Raw genomic sequence first — 25,567 nt, forward strand, 5'->3', positions numbered from 1 at the left:
ATTCAGCCAGGAGTATGACATCTCTTCAGCACCTTTTCTTTGGAGAAAAGAGTTATTACTGAAAAGCTGACATAACAATTTCAGCGGTTGAAGCAAACCGAATACTTACTCTGCTGAGTAGCTGTAGAGACTCCAGGCATACCATGAGGGGCCATTCCCGAGGTTCCAGGAGGCTGCTGCTGCCCTGGGAGACTCATCTGTTGTCCCATTGGACCAAGGCCACTCATCCCACTCATGGGAGCTCCCTGAGCTCGGGCAGCCATGCCCATCCCAGGCGCCCCTGCTGTGGGACCCCCAGTTAGATTCTGCAGGGCATTCATCGGATCTACAAAGAAAACAGTTACCAATATGCAGCCAGCCATGCAATTGTCTGCCCCAAATCCTCTGTTCCCCATCCTCCACTCTCTGATCTGTTGGGTTCAGACCATGACTAGATCCAATACCCCAGGAAAATAAGATTCACTGCTCTGCCTGTGAGACAAGAGGCTTCTGGCACATCTTTGACTCTCTGTATGTAGAGTGGAGATGATTCAAAGTGTTTCAGAGTTCCAAAGTCCCACATGGATTCTAAATACATTAGAGAACAGGAACTCCACATTTACACACAAGTCGAAACAAGCTGCCAACAAAAGTCCATGAGGATACACAGCTTATAAACTCAAACACCAAGAGGATCCCACCGTGGATCCTCTTCCTCCTGAAGTCAAATGGAGAATCAATGCTCAGACCAGAGGAAGTATTTTGCTATATAGTTCCCCCTCTAACATAATTTTTATTATGCAGTGGATAAATTCAATGCCTTTTAAGACAGTTTTCATAAACTGAATCCTGGGCACACAGAAAAGTGAAGTCAAAGAGGGAATGGCAATTTAAGAGGGCAAAACAGAACACAGGCTGCAGAAGCAGCATTAATCAGGTACAGAACACAGCACCCCCTCTTTCTCCAGCAGCATGTAATATTCCAGCTAGGGAACACACAGATGCTTTTTCCTTAGTATCTACAGCCCCAATTTTTAAGCTGTTCTACTTAAAAATGGGGAGCACAGGGGGAAGGAAGAAAACAACAACAACAACAAAAATGAACTCTTACCACTAACTGAGGCTTGAGATTTCTTGTTGTCTGCAAAGAAAAAACAATTAATCATCTTTACCAATCTTGTCACACACACAAATTGGGCCCTTTAGATACACTCTCTACAAGAAATATATTCACATAACTTAAAAAATAAAAATATCTGTATCTACTGTAGTTCTAATAAAATGCATTAAGCCAATTTGGTAACCAGAATGCTACATAAATAATGGAAAGGAGGAAAAAATAAAGAAAAAAATTAGGAAGGAAGAAAACTAGTCTAAATGGCAGTTTAAATAATTTCTCAAACACTTTTCAATTATAGGTGATGTGTAAAAGAAATAGTATTTAGAAATTAGGCATGCATATTACAGAAAGACTTTTAAAGCAACTTGTGAAGAGTCACATGCAGAAACCCTAAAATTTACTTTTTTTTTTTTTTTTGGAGGATGTGATGAGCAACTCCATGACTAAGAAAAAAACAAGCCAAAAATAAAAAATCACTTACGGATGTCTCGAAAATGGATAATAAGTCTGGCCACAAGAGAAAGATATTCCTCCTAAAGGTGAAAAATGAGTATTTCAGCATAAGAAATAAAAACAGAGCAACCATTACTTTCTGGTTCTTCAGTATTCTTCCTTAACATACCAGATTTTACTTTGCAGTGTCTGAGGGCTTTTCAGAGCAGTTCAATTCCAAGAAACAGTCTGTTTATTAAGTCAGAATATTTTTACTAATAGGTCATTGCAGTTGATGGTACAAGAAGGCCAAGAAACCACAAAATTCACAGGAAAGAACCTCTCTGACAGGCACACTAACAGGATCACAATATGTGAACATTATAAACCAATATATCCATTTTCCAGTTCTTATCCACTGTAAGTCCTTTTCATAAGAATTAAATCTTGCTTTAATTTTAGCACTGGTTTATTTTAGCCCTTGAATTATGTCACATTCATACTACCTTTTTTTAAGCTAAGTACATATTACAAATACAAGTGAAATAATAACTTTGAAGACCAACATGACAGAAATGTCAGAAGTGAAAAGACAAATATTCTTTGCAGCATTTAATTCCTGTTCCTTATAACATGTAAGAAACTGCAGAGGGCTGAGACAGCCTTCCTGCCCATGAAACTACCAACTCACCAGTGAGGATGCCAGCCCCAGGCACAGATCTGTGACATCAGCATTTTAAAATTTTCACCAAGACAAGCTCTATCGCAAATGTGGCTTGTTTGGAGACAGCAACAGTATCCAATTTCTCCTAACACAGCTCCAGGGAAGAAGTTTATGTTTTGGTAGAGTGTAGAATCGCACATTATAGCCAGACTTTCTCAGAGACCACAGCGCTTCCCTTGGTGTTATTCTTGGCAGAGCCTTTTCATTGATAGCCCAGGTTTTTCTGACCCTCCACCTGCTCACATGGAACGGTGCTACACTGCAGATAAATGAAACTCTATGCAATTCACCACACACAAACATTCAGGTAAGAAAACTGTGGTTCCATACGGACATTAAATGCTGCAGCATCAGCAAAGATGCCTTGCAGTAAGTCCAGTTTGATGCATATATTGGATGCAGAACACCTCACTTCCCTCAGGGTAAAAGAAGCACATATAAATCAAAATTTCACATAACTCTGTACTGTAAGCAGAGACAGTTAACTAAGTGCACTGGATTTGCTGTTTCTGCAATTTGTTCCAAAATTCTTTGGACATGGAATGACTTCTGGAAACAAACAGAGATGCTTTACCCTTGTTTTGGCCTTCATAAACACATGACTCTCCATATCTTTGCTGGATTTATTGTGGGCAACACCAGCTTTCCTCATAGCTTCATCACTGAAAAAAAGAGGAAAAAACAAGGCTGGGTATTAATTGAGGACATCAGTAAATACTTTCTGTAGTTAGAAAGGTCTGTAAAACAGATTTTTGCCCCTCTCTCATTTATAGATATAAACCAAACAAACAGAACCCCAAACCAACACCACATAAAGTACTTAAAATCACCACCCTTTGAAGTTTCTTCAAATGATGGAGAACAAAGCCAACATAAATATTCTTTGCAGAAATTCAAGAACAACTGCAAGGCAAGTCATTATTTTACCACCTTGACAAAATACCACAACTTGTTCATTTGAGGAAAGGTGAATGATAAGATTAATGTATTCCATTTTTGGGGAACAATTTCCCCTGAATTTCTACCAGTTCCCGTGCAGCAGGAACGTTGCTTGCACAAGCAGTAAGCTGGGTCAGCTTCCTGAATTAACTGAGTAACAGCCACAGAAGTGAAGAGCAGATGCTACAGCCTTAAAATGCAGGAGCTCAGGCTGCCACAACTCATTCCCTTTCCTCACAAACCAGCAGCAGACAGCTGACCTGCTGCAGCCTGCAAGGTAGAACACAGTGGAACATCATACCTGATGTAGGTAACCTATTGGTGTGGTCTGGCAGATACTAAAAAATGCTGCTTACATATGAAGTTACTTAAACTGAAGCTGAATCTGAACATAATGCAGAATAACCATTCCTCCATGGGCAAACAAGCCTTAAAGTGAACTGCTCATGAAGGAGCTCTGCTGTGGAGGAAGAGGCTACAGCCAATTCTTTATTGACAACCCCTTTTTTAATGCTTTCCCTTTTGGAAAGGCTGTCTCTAAATCCATACTACTCTCTGAAGAGTTAACTCCTCCTTAACTCCCCAGTCCCAGTAAAATGGCAATGCCTTTCATGCTGAGAACACTGAAAACTGAACTGGCAAAAAGAGAAGACAAAGATTATGCAGAGGCAAGTAAAGAAAGCAACGTAGGTACTTAGTGGCTGGGCTACAGACAGTGATCAATGTGGAACTTGGTACCAGGAACCTGGGGGAGGGGGAGAAATCATCTACTCTTACATGTATCTACCTTCTCCTTTTGAAGTTATGGAACACGAAAGACATGTTATTACAACTACATCTGCATTACCAAAAATGCCACTCTGAGCTCTCCATGTTCTATCTGTTAGCATTCCAAAAAAGGTTTAGACTGGGAGGAAGAAAAAAACCACACAAGGCCTTCCCTGTTTACACATTCAACTGCAATCAACATAAAAATATTTACATTAAAAGACTAGGAAAGTCACTTTAAAAGTCATAGCTTTAGCCCAGAGTTAAGGATACCAAATAACATATGGTATCCTGGCAGAACACTGAACTCAACAAACCTCTGAAAACTAGATGGTACCAGACAATCCAACCTTCATCTGTGTCATGAGCACTTAGCAAATGCGTGATAATATGTGCACAAAAAGTCTGCCTTTCTGATTTCATGCACAAAACTCAAAAGTTGTGGTTTAAAAGATGAAGCATTCAACACCAACACCAGCTTCAGGAATTCCCCCTCCATTCCAAGAACTTGTTTCCAGCCCAAATATGTGCAACCTCTCACTAAGGCCAACTGGTCTAGCCGAAACATCTTGCAAAACACGTTCTCTTTCAAACCTACACCAGCTCCCTCCCCAGCTCACACCACGACTGCATGAATCAGTTGTTTCAACAAAGCACGAGGGCAATGAGTTCCAGGGCCAACACCACATTAAGACATGTAAAAATCACCACATGCTGCCTTGTCAAATAGAATATTTCATCACTATGACACTCAGTTAACAAACCTTTCTTGCTTAAAACAGCAATGGGTGGGCAGGGGGGAGTGTGCTGGTAAGCTGTCAGCCTCATGTATCCACATTACAAGGTTTAAAAATCTCAGAGTAAACACCACCAACTATATTAAACTTTATTCACTTGCTCTTGTGCAGATAACTGTCCCACACAACATTTCTGTTTGTTACGGATCGGGCATAACAAATTTCATCACCAGCAGCCCTCGCTGGGGGAATACCCCTGTAACACACCCCAGCAGCAGGCCCAAAGGAATCACTCACACTACTTTATTCACAGCTGCTTGACAGAACATGCAGAGGCCTGAAGGTCCCAGGTCCCCAGCACAACTCCTTCAGCTGCACGAGGAATGCAAAGGACCATCCAGCCTCCCTAAGGCCTTGTTGTAGCATTACCTTCCTTCCAGTTCTGCAGAGATGAAAAAACCCTTCCCACTACACACAGAATCCTCCCTTCACAGCTTCACAAGCATATCCTCCAAGAGGAGGGATTCCCTCTGGCAGAGGTGACAAGGTAAGAAGCCTCCCCTGCCAAGTCATGCTGGTACAACTGTCTACGTGGCTTTGCCATCAGCAGTACTGAAGAACAAGCAAGGTTAAAAATAACCACTTTTCCTTAGTTATTTTTGAGAAATTTCACTATCAGGTTCACTGCATGGCAAACACTTGAAATGAAGATGTATTGCAGTAGCTTCTTCAGTTCACAGTTGTGTCAAAATAAGCACTTATAAATAACTAATCCCTCACTTCCTCTACACTTCCAGGAAGGGAAAAACATCTGCCCTCTTGGACATTTTTGCCCAAATTCTCATCAGACAACCTAGGCTGGAATACAAAATTTAGGCTGCTTTATGAACTGATTTTGTGAAGTGTTTCATGAAGAGAAGCAAATGCAGGTGATCTTCATTTCCTTATTTTTCCCTTCATCACTCAAGAAACTTCAGCTGTTCCACTCTTTTCCTGCCTGCTTGTTCCTCACTCTCCTCCTTTCACGTGCTCTCCACATTCTCATCTCTTTTTCTGCCCACACATTCTTTCTTTTCACCCAGCTGAGCTATTAAGTAAAGTGAGAAGATACCTATGAAAACTTCAAGCAAAAAACCAAACACGAAATTAATGGAACATCCCACAGCCTGAGTTACATCCCTTTTCTACTCTCAACACAATCCCCTCCTAACACAGCCTGGAAGCAGCTTGGGGCAGGAACTGCACCCAACCATGAACTGGGTGTACCACAGCACAACCCAGACCAGATCACTGCTGTTTCCTGGAACATCCTGGGAGAAGCCAAAGCTGCTCCTCAGCCCCAGTCACCTGGGCTCAGGTTTTCCTTGATCTCAGAAGTCCTGCTTGAGCCTGCAGCCACACAGAACCCAGCACTGAGAAGGTTCTTAGGTCATCAATTAATACATATAAATAATATATATATTATTTATTATATATATATAACCCAATCGTACACACTGACCACTGACACAGGACACTTATTCCCCACAGCACCACTGAAATGTTCACTCACACGTCACTCTTTAAGAGAACAACAAACCAAAACCCCAAAAGACTTAAATCTACTGTTGTAAAGCAAAGCCAAGTGTGAAACTGCAACAGATTAAGAGTTCTGTACCCAGTAGCTAGGACAAGGCACTCAAAAGGAGTTATGTGAACAGTAACACATTTAAGTTATTGTCTTTATTTCCTCAAAGCTACAGAGCATTCAAGGGCACATTTTTGCTTGTTTTGATGAAGCAGCAGGAGGAGGAGAAGCAGCAAGGGATCAACCTAAGATTAATGACTTTACAGAAAGTTTGGAAAGTGAAACATCAGTTCTGAGCACCAAGAGAGTTTGCATGGCTTTGACAGATGCACATCATTGTTACTTCTTTAATGAATACTGTAACAGTTTAATTCTGGAACAGCACCTTCAGTGAAGTAAAACCAAAGGCAGTCAAAGGGCAAACTGCTTATATATCTTAGAAAAAAGACTGTCCATTTTAAGATATTAATCCTTATAATCAACAAATTAAGGTCAAGTTTTTCGAACCTACATAAATTCGGACTTCAGCATTACTTTAGGAGCCATGAACAGTGCTTTCCCTTCTGTAACAACCACCTTGCACAGGGCAGAAGAGCCTTCCATAAAATAAGGAAAGCCTGCAGAGCAGTAAAGTAATTCAGGTAAAGCAACTGTTTCACAACTGAATGGGCAACAAGTTGAACTTTACATTAAATCACCAGCATTTTTATCTCGCATTTGCCCTAAAAAGTCAGAAGTAAGCTCATAACAGACGTTTTTATAGGACTGAATATGTCAAATTTCGCACCACCACGGACACCGCCAAAACCGAGGCCCTAAAGCAGATGCTGTCAAGCAGAACCGGGAACCGGTGCTTCTGGGGAAGAGCGAAGTGCAACGGAAGGAGGATGGGAGAAATCAGGTAAAAAAACAGTCTGAGCAAATGCTGGTACCGGCCCGGGGGAAACACCGGGGAGCGGGTACGAGCGCAGGCAGCCCGGGGAAGGCCGGAGAGGCCCGGCAGAGCAGCGCAGACAGGCGGGACACGGCCCCGGGGGGGGCGGGAGCCCCTCGGGCCGGGGCCGAGGCCCGCGCGTGGGTGCACTCACATCTGGCTGACGAGCTTCTGCCGGAAGTTGGTGCTGCGCCAGTCGGTCTCGGGCCCGGTCACGTCCATCGCTGCGGCGGGCCCCGAGGGCCGGCACCGAGCGGGCCCCGAGCGCTGCCCCCCGGCCCGCTCCGCTCCGGCCGCCGCGGAAGCGCCGCGCGGGCACTTCCGGCGCGCCGCCGGCCCCAGGGAAACGAAGTCCCGGCGCGAGCCCGGCCGCCTCTCGCGAGAGCCGGCGCGGGGCTCGCTGGGAAGTGTAGTCCGGCCCGCGGGCACGGCCGAGCCCGGCCCCGGGGGTCGCGGCCGCCGCAGTGCCCGGTCCCGCCGCGGCACGCGGGACACCGGCCCGGCACCCCCCGGGCACGGCCGCGGCACCGCCCCGCCCCGCAGCACACCGCGGGTGCCGCCGGGGGCCGCCCCCGCCGCCCGCCCCGGTTCCGGCCGCCGCCGCCCCTCCCTCGGCCGGCGGGTTCCGGGTGGCCCATGACGGCGGAGGCGCCGCCGCCGCTCTCGGTAGGTGCTGCGGGGCGAGCGGGGCCCCGGGCAGGGCTCCCCTGGGCGTTCCCCTGAGGGGGGCCGAGCGAGCCCCCCGGAGGCTGTCCCGGCCCCGCTCGCCGCGGGGGTGCCCGGGGGGTAACGGGAGGGCTGCGGGGACAACGGCCGGGGCGGCGGGGCCGGGCGAGCACCCCCGTCCCGCCGGGCGCGGCACCCCTGGCCGTGGTCCTGCCGCCCGCACCGAGCCCCGAGGAGCCGGCAGGTGAGGCCGGGCCCCGCGTTCCTGTGCGGGGCTTACCCCGGGCTGCCTCACCTGCGGGCGGTGAGCAGGTGCGGCCGCAGCAGGGCTCGGGACCCGCACAGGCGTTTGCAACCCGGGAATAGAATGTAAGAGCGTAACTGTGTTCCAGCGGGCTTTCACCCCCTCGTCACAGGGTCGGTGTAGAGCCAGGCTGCCCCTTCCAGTGATGTGCAACCCCAGCTGTCCCCGATGGGGAAATGTCAAAGTTACGGGGCAGAACCCCACAGATGCCAGCATTAATGTGGTGAAGAACGTGAACGAATTCATGTTTGATAGAGAAATCAGAGCTGGAACATGCTGGGGAGGCCTTTGCTCTCTTCCAGGTCACTTAATTGATGTACTTGTAACTACTTTCTTTTTTTCCTCCTTGTGTTTTAGCATACTAAAGAGTCATGATTGATTTAAGCAGACAAACAAGGTTCAAACCTTGCCAGCTAGCTGAGTCTCTCAGCATTCACTGAACATATAGCACTGACTAACTTATAAACTGTCAGTTTAGACGTAGCTGTTACTTAAAGAGTTTAATGCTATATAAGCCTCATTTTAAAAAAAAGTGTTGTTCTTATTATGGAAAAGACTTCAGGATTTCTGAGGGGCTTTCTAAGAATTCTTGGGATAATTAAAACAATTCTGTCAGAAGAACATATTCCTGAGATTTCCCTGGTCTATCTGGACATAGGACTAAACACTATCTCCTGACTCTGGAAAAAAGAATGAAAATAGGTACACCTTGTCTAAATATTGTTGGTTAAAAATCCTTCCTTCAAAGACAAACAGCTGCTCCATCCGAAACAGAACATGACTATTGAAGGATTTGAATGACAAAATAAATCTTGTTTCAAGATCAGGAACGAGAAAAACAAGAAAAAAAAGTAGTAAAAGACAAACTCTTCAAATGATGCTGAAGCCATAAAAGAAAGCATTTCAGCACTGTATTTTATTTTTGTTTTCCTTATGGCAATCCTTGATAGCACTTAGGCCAAAGGCCACCTCCCAAAATGCACAACAGAAAACATTACAACTCTATGAATTTGGGTAAGTTGCAGACTTGTTATGGATAAGGCAAAACATTCAGCTTAGAAAGCTCACACTCTTCAGGTTATGCTAGGGGAAAATAATTTTAAATATCCATGTATTTAAATATAGATTTGTTTCATGGTTGTTTTGCCATATACATATTAAATATGAGATGTTTCATTCCTGATATGTCTTAGAAATAACTTGTAATAGGCTTGGGGGTAAAAAAAAGAAAACAAAACAAAACCAAAAAAACCCCAGGTGTTTTCTGAAAGGAGAGAATGCCAAAAGTTGTGAGTGCAGTTCGCAAAAGCTGTTTGCTAAGCCACGCCTTTTGGGTTCCTCCCACACCCCAACTGTACTACTAATGCTGGAAACTGAAAATGGCTCAGAAACCCAGCCCAGAGGGTGTGATTGCATATCTCCATTAGTGATGGAAAGGAAGATGGTGGGCACAGAGCAGAGGAAGTGTGTCATCATTGGAGCGTTCAAACGCAATGCTGAGATATGATGTACTACCAGATATCGTCATTTCTTTCCTTTTCAGGGGATCTTGGTCAAAAGGAGTTGTTTGGGTTGTTTCTTGTATTTGTAGAAGGTTCCTAGAGTGAAATATTTCAGAAAGAATATCTATTTTTGCAGCGTTGTGAGTGCATAGAGAGGGACAATTCTGAAAGAAGCAGTGCTGAGCAAAGCTTCTGCCTTTCCTTCACCCCCCTTCTCTTCCCTTTTTCTTCAAAAAGCATGAAACTGGCTTAAGTCTTGTCTGCACATAATTGTGAACTCAATTGTCTTCTATGTACCAAACAATCTCACAAGTGCCCATTACAAATTATCACGTAGTTGGTGAATTATTCCAGTATTTGCACTCCAGTTAGAACAAACAATAGTTTTGCTCTTCATCTTACACTGTTTGTGGCATCACATTTGTTTTCTGAGCTGTTCTGGCAGGCACCCAGCTGCCTCCCCTTTCTGCACACTCCCTGCCTAGCTGATCTGTTTGTTTGTGTGACCCCTGCCCTGTTAAAATGTGGTACACAGCCAGATTCTGCCTCTTTGCATCTGCAGCCCCTCAGACTCAGCATAACCAGCATTTTGCTCTAATCTTGCATATTATCTTGTCAGGCTTTCAGCTGAAGCCTGGTTTAGATCCTAACCCTTGTTACTCCCTAGGGAGAAATGAAGATGTGGGAAGCCTTGGGGCACAGGTATTAAATTTCTTCCAGTGCACTAAGACCTTTAAGGGCCTAATGTATTTGGATCACAACCAGCACAACATGCTGGTTGTTCTGTGTTAGGAAAAAGCTACGATGAATGTGGCCTGCAAGAAAGAGGACAGAGCTGCAACTGAGGGGCATCAGCAAACTTTGAGAGTGGACCAAGAGGAGCTACATAAATTTCAATATTAAAAGCAAAGTCATGCACCTGCATCAGAGTAACTCCATATACTGGAGACAAGCCTGGCTAGAAGTCAGCTTTGAAAGAAGAGAGCCTGGGGATCCTGAAGAGCAGCAAGTTGAATATGACTCCTCCAGCAGGGCCCAGCTTCACACTGGGCTATGTTAGCAAGAGTGCAGCCAGTAGGTCATGTGAAATTATTATTTCCCACTCTATTCAGCACTTGTAAGCCCAGAAAATTTGAATACACCATGCCCAGCTTTGAGCTCTGTACTGAAAGAAAAACCTGAGAGTTCAGTGGAGGAACCACAGGGGGCAGGAGCACAGACAAGAAGATACAAGTACATGCAAGGCAAGAACACTGGCTTTGTTCAGTACAGGGAAGAAAAGGATAAGGGCAGAGCCAGTTGCCATTTTTTAAGCTAATGGGTACAGGAAAACAGAGCCAAACTCTCCTTTGTGGTGCACAGTGCCAAGGGTGAGAGGTGAGTGTCACAAATAGCAGGAAAAAAATCAGATGGGTAAAGAAGAAAACAAATCTTGTGGTTAAACAATCAGTTTTCTGATCATTGGCAGGGATGGAGAGTTTGCACTTGACTGGACAAGGCTCTCAGCATCCTGACCTGATTTTGAAGGTGTCCCTGCTTTGAGCACAGATTGGAGTAGAGACCTCCCAAGCTTCTTTCCAGTCTAAATTATTCCACGATTTTAAGAAAGCATGGGACCCCCACCAAGCTTGAGCCACCTGTCTGTATGGCAGTAAGCTAAACAGATTTGGATATCCGACACCAGCAAGCTCTGGTTTATTTTGGGCACAGCTGAAGCACAAGAAAATATCACTATCTGCGTAAACCACCTCTTTGTAGGGATGTAACTGACAGCCACGAGCTCTTGAACACAAAAATGTCTTGAGTTTCCATAGAAACTAACTTGGATAATCCTTCCTGCATCCAGCCATTTCTCTACAGTAGAGAGTCAAGGCTGTCAGCACAACTTTACCAGAAAAGCACCCCCGAACCCACACATGCACCACACAATAGGAGCATCACTCTGTGACTGGGTGCTGGTCATAGAAGGGTTGAATACTTGGCTGGGTGTGTATCATACCATGTAACACCCATAACAGACTTCAGCACTCTCAATCATCTACACTGAGTTTAAAGCACAGGATCAGTGCACAGACTGGGGCTCACCAGAAAATAAGAACTGTGTTAGCTACAATAGCAGCACAGAAACTCTGTGGTGTAACAACTGCTCTGCACTTAAAACATTCAGGTAGGGCAGACACCTCTACCACATCTCTTTTGCCATGCCATCAACTTTTCCCTTCCACACTTCTAGCTGAGCTACTCCATTCCTGTACCTTTTGTTCTTAAAAGAAGGAGGATTTTCAGTGAGCACAAGAGCAGGCCAGCATAGCAGTTTCTCACCGTTTTGCCATTTGAATGATCAAGCTACAATCAATTCCCTAAATTCCTCCTGCCCAATGCCAAATTCCTCAGTCACAAGCCATATACCGTTGCTGTGAAAGCCAGTATTCTGTTGTTAATTGGAGAGGGGATTTTGTTTTTAAAAAAATTAACCACAACTCTTTTAATAGGCAGTTAGGGAGTTATTTCAACTGAATACTCAGAAGCCTTTAACTTTTTTTCATGCCAGTAGTCTGCAGAAGCATGTTGTAGAAATGGAGTTTGAATACAAGACAATCCCACAGAGCTACCAACAAGTCACTGAGATACTGTAGCTTCCACTGTGTCCACAGCTTATTACCAGAGACCACTAGTGAGACAGTGAACTTTGTATATAATACAGGAAATAGAAGGAAGTACCAGATTTCCTTCATGGTCCCTACACTGCAAGGCATGGCTGCCTTCTCTTCATTCCTAAATGGAATACAGACACAGAATATAGAAAACTTCAGTCTAGTGAAAAAGAGCAGTTTTGTTTTTCTAGGTACCCCTGAGGGTTTTGCTATTTATGGGGGATTTTTGTGTCTCTTTTAGTTTTTAACTCCTTGATTCAAAGTGACCAAACAGTGAAAGTCTTCCTACACTTGTCTATAGAAGTACACATACAATCACTGACCTCATTTGCCTCCTTCCTCTTTATATACTGAGCACTCAATTGTAATACCTTAAAGTTAATCCCTGCATTAACCCACGTGCTCCAACAGACAAATGCAGACCAACATAACTGCAGGCTCAAATACCTTGTGCAGTCAACAAAGAAGATGTCTAGTCTGATTTTCTCTGCAGTTTCAAAATGGTTGGAACAAGGACTTGCCTTCCCCTGTTTCTGGAGACAGCAGCCCACAGCACACGAGACAACACTTGTTCTTTGCTACTGTTGAAGAAGCCCAGTGAATCCAAGGAATTCCTCATCTTTTCCATTCTGGGTTAGTCCTGCAGTCTTGCCACTGAATCCCACATTTAACAGCTGACCAGTACTAAGAAACTTGCACAAGAGGAGAGGGGAAAGAAAACATATTACTCAGATTTCTAGGAACTTGGCTAAGTCAAAGAGCTGTACTTTCTTAATAAGAGAAGTAAGAAAGCAGAGAGGCCTCAAGAACATCCTTACAAGCAAGAAACTGACAGTAGAGAGGCTCAGGATAGAGGGAACAAACCTGTTCTCTCTGCATTCTGAACTGCCTTTCTTGCATTACGTTTAGGTATTTTGCATGTTTGTTTGTTTTAATAAAGATTAAGCAAAAAACAAATTTGAGGCGATAGGGTTAAGTTATTTTGGGCTCAAAATATATGGCGTATTCAATACATTTCCTTGTAATTTTTAACACTGGTGGGCACTGACAATTCATAAGAGTTCCTAGATACCTTTACAGTCATTCCCCCCACCCAGCTGGTACATCACACATGAAGCAGTACATTTCCACTTTTTGTACTACTAGATTTTTAGACAGTAACAAAGGCACAAAGCACATGGGTCATGTGTTAGACCACAGCTTGAGAAGCAAGGTGCTGTGCTAACAGCAGTATCCCTCCCCAGAAAATTTGTAGTCAGCACTTAGATCTATACTGAGAGAAATACACAAAACTATCAGCTCACCACGCACACTGCATTTAATCCAGAAAACTCAAACACCAAAACCAGCCCCCTTTCTTTCAGAGAAGCCCACAGCACAACCCCCTAACCCTGCTTCAGCAGCCACTCTTTATAACTTCCTACCCACCCAACCCCAGCCACTCCTTGTGCAGCATTTACAGAGCTGAGCACACTCAGCTGAGTGACTCTTGCTGGTCATCCCCCACAGCCACTTGATGGTCCTCTACCCTTCTTTGTCTTACAGCTCTTTTCTACCAGCTCCTAAAACTACCCAGGCTGGAGTTAAGAGGCTTTTCTTGGCTTCTGGCTCAAAGAGGACTTAACCACCTATGTCAGTCAGACACCATAGACTAATACCACAAATGCTCACCTTTAATTTGATGGATTGTGAACAGTTCATTAGAATGACTGGAGTGAACATTTTTCTAGAGCAGTCTGTTATCACTGGTTAAAACTATGACAATTCATGTGTACTTATTTATGAGCCTTGGAGCCCAGCTTAGGACAGTAGAGGAGTACATAAAACAGCACAGAAGTTCACTGAATAGCCCCAGTGTGATTAAAAGCTTCACATATCCACGTACAATAAGAGCTTATGAGCGCTGGCAACTTTTAGACCACAGATACTGTACCCACTCAGTAGTATGTAACACTTTTTCCACATCCAGCATCATTGACATTTGACCCACACATCCAAAACTGGTTAGTGGCAAATAACTGTGGATGACAAAATACTTACAGGTAGCTGTAGAGAGTGGTGGGTTTCCATATTGATGTGTTTCTGTGCTCCAGACACACAAGACAGCTCTTGAGTTGATGCACACGCATGAGTGACCACCCTGAGGGACATCCAGCTCACCAGGGACAGCCCAGGTACAACCCAGGGGCAGAACTCGAGAACAGGAAGTAGGGACTGACAAATTCAGCAAGTAGAGTGTAGCAAAATATCCGTAGGCTCAGCTGTTGACTGGCCAAAAATCAGCTGTGGAGGATGGTTCAGCTGTACTCTCAGCCTCTGTGTTTGAACACTCTGGGCTCACCACAACTGTGCTGGAAGGGGAAGGGCTGGTTTGTTCAGCTACTGATGACACATGGTATAATTCGAGTTCGTATCTACTAGAACTAGTAGTGAGAAACTCCCTGCAGATCACCAAGACAGCCTCCCTTGTCACTGAAATGCAGTGCAGATATTAATGCTCCTACAGGCTACAGAATCCCTGAATTATTTATCTTCTTATCTTTTTTGTATTTATTTATTTTATTTGCTCTCTTTCATAATACCATTTGATCTTCTTGGTTCCAGTTCCCATATTTTTAAGATAGGGTCCCTTCTGGGGCTTTACTTGCTGACAGCTTCATCCCCTTTCTGTTACTCTTTAAGATTATTTAGATACAGAATATATTCTGAATAGTAATTGTCTACAGTCATTCATTAAAAGTAGATAAATGAATTAATGATTATACAGGTTTCTCACCCTCCCCTGCGTGTATCTCTCTCTCTCTGGAAAGTGCTTCCCCTACAACACACTTCTTTGCTAACATGTGCTATGGGGGTTCAGTGGCCCGTGTAGTTTTATTCTCATTTATCTCTCCCCAGCCTCTCTTCCACCAATGTATGACACACTGTATGACACACTGTAAGACTGTATCAAAGGTCCTGTCCTTTCCCCTACTCATGAAAAGGCTTTGAATTCAGAAATCAGTTCATTTGTTACTTTCACTTCTGCTTTTTGATACGATGATTTTACTCTCATAGAGACTTCTTCTGATACAGCTCTCTAAGAAGAGGGAAAGATGTAACCTGTTTTGGAGCATTACCCACATTAAACCTCACTAACAGACTTAATCTGAATCAGTTCCTCATTTGGACCATATCTCACCTTACTTTGGTTTTGCTGCATTTATTTCCTTCTGGTGAAATGGGAAATTACTGATTAACATCTTATAACACTCACTGTTTCAGTTGCCTTTCTTACTACATTATCTCCCTTGCTTCAATCCATCACTCTTAGTATTCCCTGTGAGCAAATCAAATGATACAGTAATGTTTTGTCTGCTTTCATTTTATTTCTAGGAAAAGCATCAGCCTGTCATGAAAAACAATCCATTACTCATCTCTTCAGCTGATGATGGATAGTTTCCCCTGTATAATTGACCTGAGTGCTCCCCAGAAGGATGTCTCACCAGAGCTCCTATTCTGAGCTGCTGTATTGGTTTTGCTGACAAAGAGCAGACAGGCATTAACACACTTTTTAAGGGATTTTTCCATCCCATTCACCAGGCAATAACACCTAGATAGCTAACCTTTTCTTTTGGACAGTGTAGGCTAACTTCCCTCAGGCAGCACAATAAACATTTTCATATTTCTTGTCATCCAGGTAGCTCCTTCCTCACTGCCCATACACCGAATACCTGCTTCACTTTGAGAGATTTCCTATGCTGCACTCGCTGTCTGGGGCTGGCACAATTAAACAATGGTTCCATTTCTTCAGTGTTTGTTTGGATTTGCTGGGTTTGTTTTGCTTTTGCTTCCCTGACTGCTGATAATCCCTTGTGACTGTCCCTTGTGCCACTAAGCTATTTCCCAGGCCGCTGGAGGAGAGGATCTTAGAAATGTGTTAAGCAGCCATATCAGCTCAGTTACTTCCTTTTGCTAATTTGGGGTGTTTTTTAATGTGCTCTGACAACTGGATAGAGTCTATAACCTCTAACTGCTACAAGTTCTGACATTCCTCAAAGACAATGGAAAGGGTAAATTACAGGATGGTAGAAGAGGACTCATGAGATTCTGAGTGCTTAACCATAGACACGAAACACAATCACTTCCAGCCAGCTATTTACAGGTGTTTCCCCATGGGCTGTAGGGGACCTTCCCACTGTGTCAGTGGCAGCCCTAGAGAAAGGTACAGGATAGCCCTCCACAGTGCCTGGGCTGGAGGAAATACCTTCTCTGCAGGGCAGCACAGGGAAGTGGAGAGCAGTTGTGCACGATAGCATGGAGTTGTCACAATAGAGAAACTCACAGTATACTGTATTTCATACAGTATTCTACAGAATTACAGTTAGAAATGTGCTCAGCTACAGAAAATGGAAAAAGCAAAGACAGGGAGAGAGGAGAGCTCTGATTCTGTGGTAAGATATCAAGAGAAAGATGTAAGGTGCAGTTTATATTGCAGCAAAGTTATCTGAGGATATAATTTGAAATTTGTCAAAAATTCAGTCTTTTTTTTAATTATAAATGATGCAAAAATGCAAAAGAAACAACAGGCTTTGGTAGTGAGTTGGGAAGTGAAACTCTTGCTAGGAAAAAAAATTATCCCCATGTGATACCTACCCTGACTCTTGGACTGAAAACCCAAGAGCCAGAATAGTTGTTTGAAAAATCACGTTCTGCCACTTTGGTGTGCTGATGTCCATCTGCCTACTTCCAGTATCATATTACAGAATAATTTCTTCAGGGTAGAACTGTGTCTCCACTGACTGAAGAGTGGCTTTGATTTATTTTCTGTGACAGGCAAGGGTCAGGAGACCATTTGTAAAGCAAAAGGCACAAACCTTTGCTGATTCTGTTGTCTCACAGATTTCATTCTGCTGCAGCTGGTGGCTGAGCATTTCTGCCTGGGATGGCGGAGGACCAGGAGCTGACTCAGCCACACAAAGCTCAGCTCGAGCCCTCCCTCCAGCAGCGCACCAGCAACACGTACCGCAGTGCCGAGCACTCCCAGGCCCTGCTCAGTGGCCTGGTGTCTCTCCGGGACAGCAGCATCCTCTTCGATGTCGTCCTGGTAGTGGAGGAGAAACCCATTGAGGCTCATCGCATCCTCCTTGCTGCATCCTGCGACTATTTCAGGTACCTCTCGGTCCAGCAGTAACAAAACGTGTCAATGTTACACAAACCTGCGGCACCCAAATCTGCTTCTGGATCTAAAATCAGACCCATAAGATGGAGCTGAAAGCGTTTCAATATACTAACTATGGCTTATTCATCTCTCTGTTATTTCTCTACAGAAGTAAAGCTCTTGTTCCTACACACTGAGCTTATCTCCACTAAATTCACTGCCTGTAGTACTTGGAGGTTTATAAAGAGGAGAGACTATCTGAACAGATGCCTTCTGCATAAATGCACTCTAAGTGGCTTTTAACATATCCTTAGCATTGTAAGACTTTGCCCACTGTGGTGATCATTTCATAATACACAAAAAGTCACTGGTAGTGGGTCACTCTGTTATGTGCCCAAAGTGTGACTCCCTGTGCATTAAACCAGGCATTCCCCAGTCAATTTGGTGAGCAGTTTCTTGAACTGACTTTATCTCCATAGAGCAGAGAAACAAATCGAAGGCAATCCAGACAAGTTCCAACTGGAAGAAGAACTGCTCTAGCTTAGAAAAAATTCCTGCAGTCCCAAGTTCCTCTGTTTTAACTCTTCCTCCACACCCAGAGTATCTGCCTTTGATCATTGACTATCCGTATTTACTGGGTCTGTATTTAAGTCCTTCACGTCTGAACTGTAACTTTTAGGTGGCTCCTACTGTTTTCCTGCAGAATGAAGAGTTACTTTGGTAGGTCCTGAAGGCCTTTACTCTTTGTATCATTAGCTTAGAGAAGAGGTAATCCCACAGAAGTACCTAGCTAGGTTTTTATCTTACAGAATATTTTTTATGTTCCCAGGACAACATACGATAAGCAAACTGAAAATAGCCTCCATGTAAATCTGCCATAGCATGTGCCATTGTCTGTTTTGCAGAGGAATGTTTGCAGGAGGACTGAGAGAGATGGAACAAGAAGAAGTTCATATTCATGGCATCTCCTACAATGCAATGTGTAAAATCTTGAACTTCATTTACACTTCTGAGCTGGAACTCAGTGTGAACAGTGTACAGGAAACCTTAGCTGCAGCCTGTCAGCTTCAGGTGAGGTACTGGGAGATGTGACCAAAAAAAAGGCAAGAAACAAAAGCAACAATGAAAGAAACAGAAAATTTGGATATCTGGTTACATCTAGTTAGGGGGTGAATAAGAGCATGGGTCTGGATAAGGATTTCTGGGATGCTGTAGCCATTGGAACTAACCGTGGAAGGGTAGGAACAATGAATGAGTATTGCACATCTCATTTGTGCCAATGATTTCATTACTTACAAACATCTGCTATTTCATCTAGAGGACTATTTTATATAGCATTCCCTTCCACTGCTCTCACTGAAGCTTATGAAAGCTTCCCTGGCACAGAATTATCTCTGACCTATGGTAAAGGACAGAAATTATTGCACTGCTCAGGGTCGTCCCCAGTTGAGTCCACAGGCACATAACCTGTCCTGACCCCTTGCTACGGGCAATCCTACCACTATGGTTTTTAACTAAGTGCAGGGTTCACCTGCCTCTAAGATAAGTATTTTTCTCTAATTTCCCCTGCAGCTAACTGCTGCACAAGGCTTTGGTACTAAATCCTAAACTTTGTGAGTGCTTGCTTTGGTTGGTTTTTACACACTTGGCAGCACTTTGTTAGCAGAGGGGCTCCTGGACAGCAGTTATTTGCTTGCCAGTAATTCCTCCTGCCAGATACAACTTCAGATTGTATTCAGAAGACAATACTAGATATTCATTTTCCTTTCCAATGGCTTCCTGTGCTCTTGAGTGATATATTTGTTACAGATACAGTCTGTTATATAGTATGCCATAGTGCTCTGAAAGAACAAATACGGAGTGACTGTAATCACCATGTCCTTCCATGTTCCTGGCTGCTCCCAGGCAGCCTAACAAAGCAGGCAGCCTGGCTGTCCAGTGTCCCATGGATCTTGGAAGACACATTGCTGCTGCACCTGAAGCCAAACTCATAGGCTTGCAGTACAGTGTGGCAAGAAGTTCTGTGTTATGATCTTCTGTGTACCCAAATTGAGTTCTTTTTCTCTGCACAAAGGTGAACAGGGTACCAGTGAACACGGTGATCAGACTGTGAGGAGAGCAGTCACCCTGAGGACAGTTTTCTTACAGTCATCCCAGGCTTCTGTCCCGTGTCTTCCAAGCGTGAGGCAGGTGGTGTCTGAAATGAAAAATCTCTCTCTTGCAGATTCCAGAAGTCATTAAGTTCTGTTGTGATTTCCTCATGTCCTGGGTAGACGAAGAGAACATCCTTGATGTGTACAAACTTGCTGACCACTATGACTTGAGGCATTTGAGTGATCAGCTGGACTCCTACATTTTGAAGAACTTCACAGCTTTCTCAAGGACACAAGTGTACCGACAGCTACCCTTGCAGAAGGTCTACTCCCTTCTCAGCAGCAACCGTTTGGAGGTTAACTATGAGTTTGAAGTTTATGATGGAGCACTTTTTTATCATTATTCTCCAGAACAACTGGAGGCAGATCAGGTCTCCCTGATGGAGCCCCTTAAGCTTCTTGAGACAGTTCGTTTTCCTCTGATGGAACCCCAGATCCTGCAAAGGCTTCATGACAAATTAAGTCCATGTCCTTTAAAAGATACAGTTGCAGATGCATTAATGTACCACAAGAATGAATGTCTTCAGCCAATGCTTCAGAGCTCCCAGACACAGCTGAGATCAGAGTTCCAGTGTGTAGTGGGATTTGGAGGGATGCATTCTACTCCATCCATTGTCCTCAGTGATCAAGCCAAGTATCTGAACCCCTTGTTGGGAGAGTGGAGGCACTTTACAGCTGCACTAGCCCCCAGAATGTCCAATCAAGGGATTGCTGTTCTCAATAATTTTGTATATTTAATTGGTGGAGACAACAATGTAAGTGGTTTTCGAGCAGAGTCAAGGTGTTGGAGGTAAGATAAGGATAATCCTGCTATTATTTTTATTGCCACCCTATTGCCTGTTTCTAAGTCAATAAGCCAATAGCACAGTCAGTACCCTTGCTGGCCAAAAGATTAGGAACTGAGCAGGAGCCTCACTGAAAGAAAACACAAGAAATGAGCCTCGTAGTAACAGAAAGCTTCCAGCAGTGCTTAAGAGACAAAGCCAAGCCTGGCAGGGTAGAGACAGCTACTCATTCAAGAGAATTACATGTGCTACTTTCTGCCTTTTGGAGAGGGGGAGTATTAAAGCTTGTGGGAACCAGTTATGAACCTAGAACTCTGGGTTGTCTAGATGCTCTTGAACTAGGATTTTCTGGAAGTCCTCTATGTGTAGTTTTTGTCCCAGTGCAAAGGGATATAGCAACAAAACAGAGGGGTTAAGAAAAATTCTATTACCAAGAATCAGTGTGCACTATAGCAGCATTCCAGGGTCCTTTTACAGTAATTATTCTGTGACAGGGAAAAGAGCAGGAGGAAGGATCAGATTTAGACCTTCATGCCTATTATATTGCAAAAACAGATATAAACTCTGTTGTCTTTATATTGTGGTCATTTTTACTAGTTTTAGCTGAGTTGCTCTTATTTTATGGCATGCATAGTTCCATTTCACAAACAGGTTTTTTTGTAACTAAAATTACCAGATGAGACAGTTTGATCTGAAAGTGAATCATGAGGCTCACTTTGAGCAGCAGATATTTGGGGAAAAGAATCAAAGAACCCACTACATATTTATGCCCTTCCTGTACTCTTGAGGATCCAGATTTAGTCTTTGTGCTATTTTTAGACCATTTTACCTTGTAGAATGGCTTTGTGCAAACAGAGACTTTGATATGTAACCTGACAGCAGTGTATAAGATAATGGAAAACATAGGCTTTTATAGCATGATTATGTCAGCTGAAATACATCTTCTAAAAATAGAATAAAACAACATTGCTAATAATAAAATGTTGACAATGCCAAATTTCAGTGGGCTTACAGCTGAGCTCAATTTCAGCCGAAGACAGTGCAGTAACCCACATCTGTGGTGCTGTCTGGTATTCCAGCAATGGTTCTGTGGCTGTTTGGGTAACTTCCTTTGATCCCATTCTTTTACAAGGTACGACCCACGGCACAACAGATGGTTCCAGATCCAGTCCCTGCAGCAAGAGCACGCTGACCTCAGTGTTTGTGTTGTGGACAACTATATATATGCTGTCGCAGGCCGAGATTACCATGAAGACCTGAGGGAAGTGGAGAGGTATGACCCTAAAAGCAACACTTGGGAATATGTGACACCTCTGAAGAAGGAGGTAAGGAGTGCATTGGCCACACACACGCTACTACAGTTCCCCAATTCCTGATTTAATCTTTTTAAATGTTTTTCTCACGTGTAACTTTAAATTTGCTGATATTCATGTGGAAAACAGTAGCCTCTGTATATCGGATAAATGAATTACAAGAAAATAACCATATATGTAAATTACATTTTCAGGTTAAATGCTTATTTTTTGTGTTTTCTTGTTAGTTTTGCCTGTACCTTTATTGTGTTAATCCTTAAAAGTATTTAAAATTGAACACATAACATGAAGGAGATTCCCATTTCTCCTGGGCAGGTAAACTATGAGCCACAGTAGTGCAAGCTTCTCACAGTCCTGACAACATGATTTACTCCTGATCAGAAGAGATAATGCCCCAGTAAGAAGGAACTTACAGACTTCCTAGTTCCTGGGCACAGAAGTGAGACTGGGTAACAAGTTCTGGAATTGGGATTATGAGCGAAATGAGTTCTAAATTCTAATGCTGCTAAAACCCACAAGAATTTCCATTTTCAGGTTAAAAGTGCTGCAAAGAAGCAAGATAGAGACAACTGCTTGATGAATCTTGGTTAGGGATGAAAACTAAAATCCTGAGTAATCTTTCAAGAAACTATGCTGATTTCTACTACACCTTTTAAAATTCTTGGGCCAAGTGACCAGCACAAATAATGCCTCTGAACTGAGAATCTCAGGACACCATAAAAATACAAATATTACTGTATTTTACAAAAGGGATGCAGAGGTAGAAGAGGATAAACAGCTTGCATGATAATAATAAATGTGTATCAGTGCTGAAAATATAAAAAGCCTGAAGATTCAGCTGAGTACTAATAAGTAGAATAACTTGCATTCCTGATAACACTGCTTGAATAAGAAAAATCACCAACAGAAAGGCATCCAGGTACACTAGGCAGAAAATTTATAGTATGAATGATCTTCTAATCAAGGAACACCAAAGAAGGAGACCACTGCAGTTCTGGAAATTTTAGAAATTCCAGTGTATTTCATTCAGAAATTCTTATAACCTTATAGAAACTTATAATCACTTAGAAAGAACTGTATATAAGAAAATCCTTTCAGATTTTGATCTCTGAATAACTCATGAATAATGTCACTCCCTTAATGTCTATTCCATACCTTGAAACTGGGAGAAATACCTCAATCCAGACCTCCACCTCTTGCTTTCCCACGTGGCGATCCAGGTGTACGCGCATGCGGGAGCGGCGCTGGATGGGAAGATGTACATCACCTGTGGGAGGAGAGGAGAGGACTATTTGAAGGAGCTGCAGTGCTACGACCCGAGGACTGACCGCTGGGAGGTTTTAGCAGATGGCCCAGTGAGACGAGCTTGGCACGGGATGGCTGCACTGCTGGGAAAGCTCTACGTGATCGGAGGGAGCAACAATGATTCCGGCTACAGACGGGATGTTCACCAGGTGAGAGCATGTCATACCTGTGTCTGCCCTGCTGGAGCCTCTCTTCTGGATGCCGGCACTCTGGTGCAATGCCTCTCTCCTGCTAAGTGTGCAAATAAAACTGTCTGCCCAGCAACGGCTGCTGCACCAGCTCTCCCCCACTCAACTGCACAACTTGCAGTTTACTGTTTGCCTTGAACACATTGTCTCACCCACAAAGCATTAAAGCTCTAGCACTTGGAATTCTTTTCAGTTTTAAAATGTCTTTGATGGAAAACATTCACTGGCATGCACATACCCAGTAAGCAGCACACCAGCTAAATGGACTTTGTGTTGTCTTCTCACGTGCTTTTTTTTCTAAGTTGAGGACTTTTGAACCACCAATGTGTAATTGCAGGACAGAGCTGTTAAGGATATGTTGGGTGGCCACTGTATAATGCATTTGAATGTACAGTACCTGAGGATAAGTGATGTCTGGAGAGATTCCCTTGAATCTTATTACAGCTTCTAGAACTGCTAGAGACTTGAAAAGAAGAAACAAAAAGTAACTGCTCTTACACAGCCAGTGGAGATGGCAGAATTAAATCTAGCTGAAGAGTGTGTCTGAATGATAAAAAGGTGCTTACAAGTGAAAGCACTTATCCAAGTAGGTACCCAATGAAATCTAAAACTCTCCAACGTATGGTGCAGAGACAGCTTAGCAGGTTTGTCATATTTGTATGTTCCAGCATCTTTTTTTCTTATGCAAGCAGGTGCATTATGTCTGGCCTTATATTAACACGTCTCCAGCTCTTTCACTTTTGTGTGCATTTTTGGAATGACATACAGCTGTTACTCCAGCAGCAGGGTCAGAACTTGTGATTCAAAGCTACGTGGCAACTATGCACAGTCTTCTGCTGAGTACTGTACTTCTGCTACACAGTGATATGCTCTCTCCACACTCAACACACTGTCAAAAGATGGATGATATTCTTCCTAAACAGTTTGCCATATGGCCAGGCTCTGTCACTAGGATACAAGTTCAATTTTGGCTAATCTCTTTCCTTTTTTTTTCACAGGTTGCCTGCTATAAGCCAAGCACTGATCAGTGGACAAACGTGTGTCCACTTCCTGCAGGACATGGAGAGCCAGGCATTGCGGTCCTGGACAACAGGATTTATGTCTTGGGAGGCCGATCCCACAACAGAGGAATCCGCATGGACTATGTCCACATCTACGATGCAGAGAGAGACTGTTGGGAGGAAGGACCCCAGCTGGAGGATGATATTTCTGGGATGGCTGCCTGTGTCCTCACTTTGCCCAGGGCTATTTTAATGGAGACAGAGAAATGGCTCTCGGAATGGCACGCAGACCGAATGAAGCATCACCTTGACTTTCCATCAGAAGTTATGAGCGTATCAGACTGGGAGGAATTTGACAATTCCAGTGAAGATTAGAAAACTCTAATATTTATTTTTTTGCCAGTGGATGAGGAATTTAAGGGTTGGAGAAAATACTTAAGAGATTTTATATGACTTTCTTATATACATAACTCAGTATTTAAAGGTTTTAAATGTAAGTGTTGCGCACAAAATGCCATTCACAATCAATATCTACCCATCTGCAAGTGTTCTGCACAAAAATGCACTTACAGGCAGTACCTGCCCACCTGCCAGAAAGCAGCATTTTTAAAGTAACCACAGAACTGCCATTTCCCCCCCAGTTGTATAGAGGTTTTTTTGCCTTTGAAGGAGGCTTTTCTCAACCTTCAGCATGGACAGAAAAAAAAGGCACAGAAGGCTCAGCTTGACTAGCTTCTTTCCTTCCAGCTTTTAGCTTGAAATACCTTTTGAGATTTTTTTTTTCCTTTTTCTTTTTGGTAATAAAACTTCCCAGCCAGCTTAGCACAGGAAGGTGACACCTGGTGTCCCCGTCCTGTGCCAGGTGTCAGACAGCTTGATTGGTTTTTAGCAAGACTGAACATACACGAACAGGAGCAGTAGCAAGAAAGTCTGAACCTTCATCTCATCTGGGCATGCAGCCATCCTTGTAACTGGGAGAGAGTCTAAGAACCGACACCCACTCCTGAACTTCTATACTGCAAGTTCTGTCAACGCAGTGGAAAGAAGATCTCTAGAAAAAAACTCTGCACAGAGTGTGGCAATCTCATCGTTCCACTGTCAGACACATTTGTTCTCAACCATAAATTAATAAATCCTTGTCAGAAGTTTTTTAACTGCTGTCTCAGTTTTATTAACAGTGATGTGGAGACTGAAAGCTAGTGAGCTTAATTAGATCCTATAGTACTACTGCAGTATCAGTGAAGTTACACCAGCCTGGGAGATGGGTAATTTTTTCTTCCTTTTATTATACGCTTTAGAAGAGGATAAAGAGAACAGAGATTGGTTTGCCACAGCCAAAGAAAAAAGTAATAATGA

The 25,567-nt window shown here is 43.5% G+C and overlaps 2 protein-coding genes across 9 annotated transcripts in view; one reads left to right on the forward strand and one right to left on the reverse strand.

Moving 5' to 3' along the window:
- MED15 (mediator complex subunit 15) overlaps positions 1–22,891 on the reverse strand; it is a 40,660-nt gene extending 17,769 nt beyond the window's left edge. For 3 of the 6 annotated variants that reach the window (XM_050318842.1, XM_050318838.1, XM_050318837.1), the window contains exons 1-5: positions 22,873–22,891; positions 2,830–2,917; positions 1,581–1,632; positions 1,091–1,120; positions 110–325 (exon numbers count right to left, since the gene is read on the reverse strand). In XM_050318842.1, coding sequence (XP_050174799.1) covers positions 110–325; positions 1,091–1,120; positions 1,581–1,632; positions 2,830–2,907 — 376 coding nt within the window. In that variant the 5' untranslated portion in view covers positions 2,908–2,917; positions 22,873–22,891. Of the gene's footprint in view, positions 1–109; positions 326–1,090; positions 1,121–1,580; positions 1,633–2,829; positions 2,918–7,354; positions 7,519–12,773; positions 12,793–22,872 lie in introns of those variants that run through there. The other 3 variants (XM_050318843.1, XM_050318839.1, XM_050318841.1) reach the window with 2 other exon arrangements.
- KLHL22 (kelch like family member 22) lies at positions 7,756–25,365 on the forward strand. Of its 3 annotated transcripts, none has more exons than XM_050318845.1 (7): positions 7,756–7,866; positions 17,208–17,477; positions 18,372–18,537; positions 19,691–20,409; positions 21,537–21,729; positions 22,938–23,171; positions 24,209–25,365. In XM_050318845.1, exons 2-7 carry the CDS (start codon positions 17,251–17,253, stop codon positions 24,584–24,586), a joined length of 1,917 nt encoding a protein of 638 aa, XP_050174802.1. In that variant the 5' UTR covers positions 7,756–7,866; positions 17,208–17,250; the 3' UTR covers positions 24,587–25,365. The 3 variants fall into 3 exon arrangements, with proteins under 3 accessions (XP_050174802.1, XP_050174803.1, XP_050174801.1); XM_050318846.1 differs by having other exon boundaries at positions 7,819–7,866; positions 17,225–17,477; XM_050318844.1 differs by lacking the exon at positions 7,756–7,866 and having other exon boundaries at positions 8,113–17,477.
- Positions 25,366–25,567: the final 202 nt, after the last annotated feature.

This window comes from Myiozetetes cayanensis, unplaced genomic scaffold (genome assembly GCF_022539395.1).
Source record: "Myiozetetes cayanensis isolate MyiCay16 unplaced genomic scaffold, myiCay2020 scf21, whole genome shotgun sequence".
Taxonomy (NCBI): domain Eukaryota; kingdom Metazoa; phylum Chordata; class Aves; order Passeriformes; family Tyrannidae; genus Myiozetetes; species Myiozetetes cayanensis.

Bases quoted from the DNA above. Each gene is read 5' to 3' on its own strand.
- KLHL22 (XM_050318845.1), top strand. From the start codon at position 17,251: ATGGCGGAGGACCAGGAGCTGACTCAGCCACACAAAGCTCAGCTCGAG. The intron at 17,478-18,371 runs GTACCTCTCGGT...TCTGTTTTGCAG, and splicing joins GCATCCTGCGACTATTTCAG to AGGAATGTTTGCAGGAGGAC. The intron at 23,172-24,208 runs GTGAGAGCATGT...TTTTTTTCACAG, and splicing joins ACAGACGGGATGTTCACCAG to GTTGCCTGCTATAAGCCAAG.